The sequence below is a fragment of the Lasioglossum baleicum genome, chromosome 11 (assembly GCF_051020765.1).
Source record: "Lasioglossum baleicum chromosome 11, iyLasBale1, whole genome shotgun sequence".
Lineage (NCBI taxonomy): Eukaryota > Metazoa > Arthropoda > Insecta > Hymenoptera > Halictidae > Lasioglossum > Lasioglossum baleicum.
The window spans coordinates 3,199,232-3,210,191 of NC_134939.1; the positions used below are offsets into that span (position 1 = coordinate 3,199,232).

A 10,960-nucleotide genomic window follows, 5' to 3' on the forward strand; every position below is an offset into this window, starting at 1 on the left:
CGAAAATCGTTTCGGGTGTAAGAAGGATGCAACCCCTAGTAATGCGTCCCAGGACAAAGGGCTGAGGACCTCGAGCAAACCCCTCTAAAATTAGACTACCGGAAAACCTCTTCCGACTTGCAACCCACGAAACCCGGCAAAAAAAAGCCGGGGTAATTAATCAAGATGGCAGATGGTTATTTGCGATTCGAATCTCGCGAAGATTACGACACCTATGCAAACCCTCCTGGCTGTGGTGCAGCGGACACATATTCGAAGATCGCGAGCAACGGGGCCAAGGATGCGCGCCGCTACCCCGACCTCATAAACGTTTGAAAACCATTCTGCGGATCGATCATGGTAGATGATGATTGGTAGAAGCGTATCAACGTGTCCTGAAATTGAAATGAGAATCGGATTGGAATAGAGAGCCGGGGAACAAGAAGAAGAAGCCCGCGGTACACGGGACAACTATTCATCTATCAAGCAACGCATGACCTAAATCCGGGACGCGCATGCTCGGCTCGGGCAAGGACAGTTTCGAGGGTGTGTTTTCATCCCCTGTTTCTGGCCGTGTCGCGAATTTCTCAGCAGCGTTGTGCGGTCGCACTCTCTCCCCCTCTCCCCCTCTCCCCCTCTCCCCCTCTCCCCCTCTCCCCCTCTCCCCCTCTCCCCCTCTCCCCCTCTCCCCCTCTCCCCCTCTCCCCCTCTCCCCCTCTCCCCCTCTCCCCCTCTCCCCCTCTCCCCCTCTCCCCCTCTCCCCCTCTCCCCCTCTCCCCCCTCTCTCTCTCTCTCTTTTCGTCGTTTTGCGGGAAAAAGCAGCGTGTCGTGAAAGATGAGGACCGGTGGCCGTGCCACCTGCTGGAGCTTAACGCACATCGTCTGAAATCGATATCGCCGTCCTTGTCCCTCGTCTTCGGCATAGTCGCTCTAGCAGCTTAGGGGTGAAATACGAGCGCGATGGAAACTGTACACGGGGGATTGTATTCGGAGTGGTAGTTCTTTTGTGCGTCGCGGCGCGAGAAAACGCCGAGCGATTGACCTGCCATTGTTTTATTGGATTTTTGCTACTTAGACCAGTCCATCCCCCTTTTTGGGGCTGATAGATCGCCGTTAAAGAAGACCATTCGACTGACGTCCCCAACCTAGAACTTCGTCGCAAACTTCAAAGAAGTTCGTGCGCACGGAAAGTTGGAGTGCTCGTCGACCATACCATCCGCTGCCTTAACGTACCGATAAACGCGCTGTACGTTATCAGCGTGGGCGTAGCAAGAGACAAAAAATCGAGTTCCGGTCCATGGCATGCGTCGGGGTTGTATTCGTGTGCCTCCAGTCTATTGTTTACGTCCGAGGATCGTGACAACGCTCAAGATACACCTGTTTACGTCGATCCACGCAGCTCTTCGGCCCCTTTCCGCAAGGTGTTTACAATAATCAAGGGGAACACGCATACACGCATACTCTATTATGCCTCGTCGTTTCGGACTCGTGGGAAAGAATCGGGTGCACGGTGTTTGAAGATTGTCCGGCGGAGGATGATGTCGTAAACAGTCGTATGATATACAACGTCGATCCTGTCGCAGTCAGACCGATGCATCATGGTGCTTTGTTAGTGTGCACATCACGCCCAGTTGAGATCCTTGCAACGCCATAAATAATATAACGCGCCAATACATTGCCTGTATAAAAATAAGTTATCGTCTGAATTTATCAAAGGAACCTTCATGAGCTGCTGTCCATTCATGTGAGTATGTGACAAGCTTTCCTAACAGACACCCACCACACACACACACATACACACATGTCCAATGAAACGCTTACACGGTTTATACAGCGATACGTGACTCGCATTTTAGGGGTTGATAAAAATGGCGATAAAAAAGTGTATTTGCGCGACCTGAGAGGACTCGGTATAATGGCACGCTTCTTTTCGGTTGTTCTCTTGAACCGAAAACATAATCACTTTTCTTATATCAACTTGTGGATAAATAGTATTTTTCTTTAATCCTTTCTTTAATTACTACTGGATTTTTGGCTGATGGAAATGGGTCAGATCTTCAGCTAATAACAAATAGGTCAATGTGGTTGGACTGAAATTTAACAAGCTAAAAACGAAGGTGGCAAGGTTTATCATTGCTATTTTTGACCCTTTACACTTCATTTAGTATATTTAGTATATGTATTATTAAGTGTACAAATGAATTCGCGCGGCTCGTCAGTCGCTGTAACAATAAAGAAATTCATTTCCGAATGCAATATCCTTGAACTTTCTTTCCACCAAAAGGAGGATCATTAAACCAGTGAACTGTTACCATTTTATCGATTATAACCGTGGCTATTTATACCTCTTATAATAAAGATAATTCAAGTGTCGTGTTGTTATCGATATGTTCAAGAGCAGCGTCGATGCTCAAGCAAAGTTTACGCTCGACAATAAAGTTTCACTTTTGTCGAGGGGAACATGTACGATTCCTTCCGTGGTAAAGTTTGTTTGGTAACGATTGTACACCGGAAAAGTGGTCGAGGAAAAAACAGGTTTTCTGTAGAGTAAGGTGTATGGCATACAGATGAGAGAGTCTGTTGGAAACATGAAATTCGTGACTGTAGGAAATGTACAGCTGTCCGTAGGGCCGGCTGTAGCAAGTGCATGGAAGTAAGCAAAGCGTACACATATCAGGCGCTACACCTTTTAACGGGCGACTGCGCAGTAGACAATTCAGCCGTCTACATGGCGGTATACCTCGCGCAAGCATACCAAGCATTTCTCCGTCTTTGTACCGGCGTTGGTGTTCCTCGTCTCCTTACCCTTCGGCAGACTCTACTGTCCCTCTTTCTTCGTCATTGGTTTACTCGCTATCTTGCTTCTCACTCTCCTGGCAAACGCTTGACGGTGCGCCAATACTCAGGGACGTATTACACGTCGCTCCACCGAAACTGTTGCACACATCTCGCATCCGACAAACAAACGCTACACCTTACACTACTTTCCTCCATTCGTATATGAAATCTTGATGCTAAATAACAACACAATCACATCTTCCACGCAGAGCATGACGCACTTCTCTTATCTATGCATATATGTACATGTACGACACTCTCCGCAAAAATCGGCTTATCGCTCACACCGAAATCAAAGTACCCTCGATTATTTTTAACCAAGTACCAGAACTATATACTATCTTTAATTTTAAATCTTGATCGAAAATCGCTGGTTAAACACGTTCGTCCCAAATCGTCAATTGCTACGTTTTATTATGCGGTATTAATTGTTATCTACTAATCTATATGTAAATTCATGTTACATATTCATCACGTAACAGTAGACTACATTGTATTTTATAGTTACACAAACGGTAGAGTAGGTAGGTATTCCTGAACTTCCTAGGAAAAATGAATTTGTCTTTAATCAATTTTGTTAAACGTTCAAATGTGGGTACGATGCACTCTCGATTGCATCTGGATAGAATGAACAAGATCATATATACACTATCGGCCAAACGTTTAGAATCACGGCGTAAATTCAGAAAAACAGGAGGTTTATAAGAACTGAATGCCTTTAGAACAACCAAGGAAGATTAATTAACTTACGAGGAATGCTTATTTTTCTTCAAATTGCTCTTCCAGGGCATCCTGGCAATTAGTTTTTCGAATATTTCTAATTTGATATTTTTCCTTGCTTTACGTAGAAGTTGCCAAAGATGTCTCTTTAGAAAAGTGTATTCCGAACATTGTCTTACACTGGGTGTAAAATGCTGAAATCTGTTAATCAACTAGTGAATATTTCATATTATAACGATGGATCATTTCAAAATTTAACGATATACATACATATTCGATTTTTACAAAAACCAACAAGAGATTCCAAACTTTTGGCCGGTAGTGTGAGTCGCATGATATGACGAAAATATTCTAAACGAGACGTTGAAATTCTGGAACGAAGATGGATAGAAGATTTCGCCGCGAATTCCGAGATTTGATGTGCAGCAGCGCGATGAATAGTTTGGATCGAGGGAAGAGATGATGCATCATAGTGAATGGTGGGCGCGGGCGCCCGCATAGTGCGCCTACTGCTTTCGTCCCTGGCAGTGGTGCCGGCTGCGGATGCAGGCGAGAACGTGCGCAGCTGTAAAACGTGAGTCGCTGAGCTCCGCAGCTGATGCGACCCGTCGTCGTGATCCGTGGGTTTGTGTTTTGTTTGGAAAATGCGACAGTGCCACGCGGAATTTCGACAGTGTCGATGCAACGGTATCTCATGTCCATCCGATAGTGAATATCCGCAAGAATATCGCGAGTGATAGTGACACGAAATAAGTACGAGACGGAACAGGAACAGGTTCGAAAAATGACAACCGAGATATCCGAAGACACGCGTAGCCTCGAAAGTGAAACGGAGACAGTCCTGAACGGTTGATAAACTCTTCCTTTTTCGACTTCGCACACGATGCAAGAACTATGCCAAACGGGCGCCGCGAAGCGCACGGGCTCGTCCTAGCGACCATTTCCGCGGCGAGGACAATAGCCATCAAAGGAAGAAAGATAGACAAAGAGTCGGCATATGCTTTGTGTCGCGGTCGCTTCTACAGCGACAGGAACATCTATTTAAACCTTCCTCGCGAGACGCTTTTAGTTTCCCAAGACTGAAACATTGACTCGTTTAGATTCCTTTATTTATTTATATTAATCGTGATTTCTCGGAAGCGTTGATCATCCTTCGGATTGTATCGCGTCGTCTACTAAGCATTCACAAGCTTCCGATAAGCTGGGTCGATCACGAGTATCAGAGAAATTGTGTGAACGTGAATTTGTTGGCTGGGAATGTAAAATGCGTCGGGTGATTTCATACGCGGATGTATGAAAAAAGAATTGTAAATAGAAAGTTACTCGGCTGCGCGGTCCGTGAGAATTTTGATGTTTTGATTGTTTGCATGCGACGCAACTGGATGTTTGTGTTTGATGGCTCGGTACCGCACGGCATTAGGAGATGCGATTTAGGGGGAAGTTATCCGACGAACCCGTTACTGTCGGCCAGCTTATTCCGTGATGAAAATTTATGCGAAAGAAGCAAATACTATGCTCCACGCTCGCGTATGTAGATGCACCGATAATGCCTGTGCGATGTAACGGATGTATACATTTCTGAAAACGACAACAGGGCTAGATTCATTATGGAGGCACTGCGTTTGGCTATACAGTGAGTTTATTAATTCATAAATATTACTACGCGAACACCTCTGTGCTTCGCAACGCGCGCATTGTTACAGGCTATTGTTAGGGTACGTTCACTTGTCACGCTTGCGGTATCGCGGCAGATAACTTCGGAATTACGCGATTACGAATTTTAATCGATGTCTATCAAACTACAGTAGTCCATTTATAATAAATATTAATGAACATCGAAAATGTAATTACTATAGATAGCGGATCTTTATGCAAAATAAAAACTTTTTTTGCCTGAATTATAAATTATAACAAACTCGAGTGAAATAAAAATTTATTTTCTTTGTCTGTTTTTGTTTTCAAAGTTTTAACTTACACCTACTCATTTTTGTTGTAAATGCATAAAAATCCGCTAGTAATTACTGATTGAAAAAATGTACAGATCTGTGAGAATGTTATCCCAATAATTAAATAATAATGAAGCAAATTATTTTATACAGATAATCTTGGTTCAATTACTGTTCCTATAATTCAGTAACAGCTAGTCTACGCAAGTTTTATCTATTCAGAAAAAATATGATCTATGTAATTGAATAAATTTATCCATGTTGATTCTTATGAATGTTATTATAATTTGTTTCAGGACACGGCTAGGGGAGAGGATGGTCAGCATGAGCTCAAGGCTCGTGGAGACAGTCAGTATAAACTATGAAGATTTTAACGAGAGCTTTCTGACGTGTGGCACTTGTCTTTTCGTTTATGATGGTGGAGAACACACTCCTAAGTTGCTACCATGTTCGCACACAGTTAGTATTTCGTATAAATATTCCATATAAAATGATTGTAAATGATTAATTGATGTAATGCTGTTCACAGGTATGTTTACATTGTTTAACAAGAATCGCTGCATCCGAAACTCGCGAGCCTGGTGCCTTCCGTTGTCCTATTTGCAGAGAATTAATAACAATTCCTCGTGGTGGAGTTCCTGCGTTACCACCTAGCTTCCTCGTGAACCAACTTCTTGATCTTATGTCCAGACAGAGAAGAGAGGTTCGAACTAATGCTTTTTACAATATTTCTCTACATATGTACCATTAAATGTAACAAGTATATTAATTATTTTCTTTGACTGTAGGTGATTCCAAAATGTTCAGTTCACATAAACCAGGAGCTACTGTTCTGCGAAACATGCGACACAGTCTTTTGTACGGTTTGCATGGGTGGGAATCATGCAGGAACATCACCGGGTTGTACAGAGCACACCATCATACCTTTCAGCATTGCAATTAAAAGAATGTCTGAAATTTTGCTCTACAAGGCTAACGAATGTATATCCAAGGTAACGATCCTCCCATCCACATGGCGTAGAGTTTAAATTTTTTATTAGCTTGTAGTAATCAATGTAAATTCATATAACTGTGGTTTTAGTTGACACTGGCCCAGGATTCTGTGAGTACAGAGCTGCAACGCTTGGAAGCTTCTAAAGAGAGGTGTTTGAACGCTGTGGACAACGAGTTTGCAGAAATTATTGCAAAGTTTGAGATGAGACGTTCGGAATTGCAAGCGGCGGTAACTGCAGCTGCAAGAGACAAGAAGCACGTGTTAGAAGAGCAACACGCTCTCATAGAAGCCGAGAAAACCAAAGTGCAGCAAGAATGCGAGGGCTTACAATATCAAGTACATCATTTACGATTTTCTATTACTAAATTACTATGCTTCCTGTTTGTACCGTAGATAATCTGTTACTCTCATTGAAGGTCGAAGTACGGAACATCACGCAGAGGATTGGTAGTTTATCTGATCAACTAGACGCGGCATCAGCACTTAGCGAACCTAAAGAAAATGCCTTCATTACATTCGAATTTAACCACAATCATGCTCTTTCTCAATTAGAGGAAGCTATTCATAATTTGGGACGAGTACGTTCTAGTACAACATTGCCAGGTATCCTGAGGATTGATAATACAGTAAAGTACCTGCTTTAAAATTGTTATTAATCGTTCAATTGCTTTACTCGTTCGCGTTATCATCTTTTTTGAAAAAAAGAAGAAAAGTTGGACGATATTTAGCGTAATCAATCACGTTTTTTTTCGAATAGGTTTATGCAGAGCCAGGTTAAAGGATCCTGCAATAGTTAAGTTACAAGCGATCGTCGTACTAGAGACTGTCGATTACCATGGGTATCCTAGAAGCGTTGGAGGAGATCTTATCACTGCCGAATTAACGTTAGCGGATAGTATACATTCAAACAACCAAAGTTCCAGAGTCGAAACTGAAATAGTAGATTTAGAGAACGGTACATACGAGATACTGTTCAGACCTCCGGTTGCAAAACGCTTCGTCCTGAAATTATCGGTTTTCGAGCGGCCTATTAAAGATTATCCTTTATTTTTTGACGCGACTGTACATAATGAACCAGTTAAAGTATATGGGAAACGAGGAAGCGGAAAGGACGAGTTTGACCAGCCAGTTGCCGTTGCCGTCGACGACGACGGCATGATTTACGTTCTAGACACCGGGAACTCCCGCGTGAAGGTACGTTCGTGAAGCATTCAAGTTTTGATCATTTTTATTAGATAATATTCTGTTCCTAGGTACTCAATTGTGATTTAGAATTTCAAAGGCATTTAACTAACGAAGGTCTGGAAGGCCGTAGTTGTACAGGAATAAGTATATCGCAGCAAGGTATCGTTGTTGTCAATTGGAGAACACGAAAAATTACGGAAATGAGCTCTTTAGGCGACACAATTAAGTCTTTCACTCATAAAGTGTTTCGAGTAAGTATTTCTCGTTCTACAACTATGTCCTTGCTTAAAAGTTGTACAATTAAGTGTTGCTTTCATTAATCGTGTTTACCATTTTGATATTCAGCAGCCAATCAATGTCGCAGTAGATAGAAATTACGGACATATACTTGTGACCAACAACGGTGAAAATTGTGTTTTTGTGTTCAATTCCGAAGGCGAATTCCTCTTCCAGGTTGGATAATTTTTACAGTCATTAATACTTTGTATATGGTGAATCGTTCTAAAATTCTGTTAATGGTTATTAAGGTCGGAAAGACGATAACGTTAAAACTAATTAGAGCCGTTACCGTTGGGCGTAACGGTGAAATTGTAGTTGCCGATGATCATATTCTAGTGTTCACTGCTAAAGGAGACTTCTCCGAGGAGATATATTCAGAAGGCAAAGGTAAATTCTGTGAAATGGCTGCTACTTTGCGTGTGTGGATATTAAGCGTAATTTGTTTATAGGTAAAGGCGCTTACTACGAAAGTTTAGCTGTCGACGCAGAAGGTAGAATACTTGGTACACGCACTGACAAAGGTCGCAATACGATTCAAGTGTTGAAATTAGGTGGAGGTAATATTTTGACTGAGATCGACTCGCATAGTTCAAAATTACGACGTCCTTCAGGTATTGCAGTACTACCTGACAATCACTTAGTAGTTGTAGACCTGGGAAACGACTGTACAAAAAAATATAGATATTGGTAAAAAAGAAACACGAAGAGCAGAGTTGGATGTAGCTTGAATTACTTGCTTTCATGAAACTTTTGTTATAATCCTACGCATAATTTTAACTGTGTCTATGTTTACATACATTTTTTATATGCAATTTTTACAACTTACATGCTTAGGATCAATCAAAATAATTTTATCGGTGTAGAGAATATGGTGTCGATCGTATTTGACATTATAAGTGCAACATATACATATATACATATATATCACGTGTATACGTATGTGTAATACTTATAGAAAAGAAAACGGTGTGTAAGTTTATTTATGTGCTAGACTTAGCGACGTGCGCGTCGCGCTCCTAAAAAACGGAAGAGACTTGATTAGTATAATGTAATTTATAGTATTTTGTGTCATCGTTCGTTAATTTAATTTATTACTTAATCCAGTAAAAGTGATCCTTTAATTTTTTACTACTTATCTTGATTGTTGTCTAAATGTACTATAATAAGCATTTCGAATTGCCATAGTCCGATATGTAAAGATCAGAACGATTATACTGAGATCCTATCGTACATATCTCATAGTTGAACGATAAAAGTTCATACGAGAGGTTTATTTTACAATCAGAATTTCATTGGAAGTTTACAAGACCCGATAAACATGTTGTAAATGTTATAGTCAATACATTTTTTGGTATCTTTATTATACTCGATTGCTGCTGTCGTAATGGACTATTTTATGCTTATTAGTGTCATTATTTCGCACTAAAAATAATTATAATGAACTAGTTTCATAATTACAATGATTGAATGAAATTTTTTGTAATTGCTTTTGTCCTATAAACAAATGTTGTGTGTAAAGCAAATATTAAAAATATTAAGTATAGTATCAAATTATGTTATAAACGTGATACTTAATATTTTCTTTCCACAAAAGAAGCTCGCTGAGATACATGTTGCAACAAAGGATTTTACTACGATTACCAAAGGAATTTGATCGAAAACGTTTTGTGTTCTTATATGTACAGTCTTCTCATTTATTTTTTCATCGATAAATGTGCTTAGGTAACATATCATCGTATTTTTACATTTTATATCTCATTTGTGGCACTCGAATACGTTTCCACAACAAAAACGCGAAAATTTTCATTTGTGGACATTAAAATGTTAAAAATTACTCCTGTACTTATTTTGCACCTAGAATTAATTTAAAATGCTTTCTATGAACGTCTCGAGAACGTTTTTCGTGTTGATTTGCTTCGACGATTATAAGCATCACATTTTATTATAAAATTGTCATACAAAGCATTTTGTATTTCCATTACATACTCATTACAGTTTTTAGTTGCGATTTCATTCGTAAATGCAAACTATAACTAGTGTATTGTAAATAGATAAAATAAAAAATAAATTCAAGTTTGTGCTAATATTTTTCCTGTATCATTGCAGATCGATGTTACAATATATATTGTTTTCTATTCAATTTTGTATGCATAAATTATGATTGTATTCTAAAGAAATGTTCGCGTATACTTATATATATGTATACAGAAAGCTCGATTGTACTTTGTACAATAATCTTCTATTATGTCTATGTCGTTAACATGTTTTTTTATTCATGTATAGAGAAATAATTCTACATACTTTTAGCATTTACATTTTATCTGTTACACAACTGTTATGTCTAGAGAAACGTAGTTCCAAGTGTATACTGATTGTGTTCATTTATAATATTTCCCAGTTGATATGGAGTCCAGTTTTCTACTTATTTACGATTAAATAATAGCATATTCGACAATTGAAACGGATATGAGGGAAAATTACCATATACAAACATTAGACATATTATTAGTAAAGTATATGCTCAGTGTTGTGTTCAGACCCTCATAAATAAACCAATTCATAAGTTTAGATTCATATAGTAGCAAGTACTATTATAAACAGCAATATTAGAAATTGTTAAAATAAAAAGGCCGAAGAACCATAAACGTTAAATAGTTCCTTAATTGACACGGAACATTCCTTATAAAATGCTTGGTACAATAACTCATCAATACCTAACAAAAATTCGATTATAAGCACACATAATCGCGTGTACATATGTTACACGAATAATACACTTATACCACTGAATTAGCCTTTTATGGGAAGGACACCAGTGCCTTTACAAAACAGGAATTAAATATTATTAACTCGATAAGAGCAAATAATGTATTGATGTTATCAAGACCTGGTTTTATTGTTTGTACGTTAACATATAAAGCTTCGTGATAAGATTAAGAGTGCAACACAATTAATATATTACGTTCGTCATACTTTACAAAAATTACTCGATGCTCAAAATTTATACTGCTCGATATAT

General features: G+C 39.5%; 1 protein-coding gene and 1 long non-coding RNA gene across 4 annotated transcripts; one reads left to right on the top strand and one right to left on the bottom strand.

Annotated features, from left to right (window-relative positions):
- Positions 1-760: 760 nt before the first annotated feature.
- On the bottom strand, positions 761-4,004 carry LOC143213320 (uncharacterized). Its single transcript, XR_013009948.1, has 3 exons — positions 3,808-4,004; positions 3,568-3,738; positions 761-3,360 (listed from the first exon to the last, which is right to left on the bottom strand). It is a non-coding gene; the product is annotated as an uncharacterized LOC143213320 (long non-coding RNA).
- LOC143213309 (tripartite motif-containing protein 2-like) lies at positions 810-10,014 on the top strand. Of its 3 annotated transcripts, none has more exons than XM_076433036.1 (11): positions 810-1,723; positions 5,780-5,942; positions 6,013-6,186; positions 6,272-6,475; positions 6,565-6,813; positions 6,894-7,080; positions 7,235-7,671; positions 7,731-7,913; positions 8,008-8,115; positions 8,190-8,328; positions 8,391-10,014. In XM_076433036.1, exons 1-11 carry the CDS (start codon positions 1,704-1,706, stop codon positions 8,630-8,632), a joined length of 2,106 nt encoding a protein of 701 aa, XP_076289151.1. In that variant the 5' UTR covers positions 810-1,703; the 3' UTR covers positions 8,633-10,014. The 3 variants fall into 3 exon arrangements, with proteins under 3 accessions (XP_076289151.1, XP_076289149.1, XP_076289150.1); XM_076433034.1 differs by lacking the exon at positions 810-1,723 and adding an exon at positions 4,286-5,170; XM_076433035.1 differs by lacking the exon at positions 810-1,723 and adding an exon at positions 4,286-5,170 and having other exon boundaries at positions 8,011-8,115.
- Positions 10,015-10,960: the final 946 nt, after the last annotated feature.

What these genes read in the sequence shown, in the direction of transcription:
- LOC143213309 (XM_076433034.1), top strand. Translation starts at nt 5,145, where the DNA reads ATGGAGGCACTGCGTTTGGCTATACA. An exon ending in CTAACGAATGTATATCCAAG is followed by an intron (nt 6,476 to 6,564) that starts GTAACGATCCTC and finishes CTGTGGTTTTAG; the next exon opens with TTGACACTGGCCCAGGATTC. An exon ending in CCGGGAACTCCCGCGTGAAG is followed by an intron (nt 7,672 to 7,730) that starts GTACGTTCGTGA and finishes TTCTGTTCCTAG; the next exon opens with GTACTCAATTGTGATTTAGA.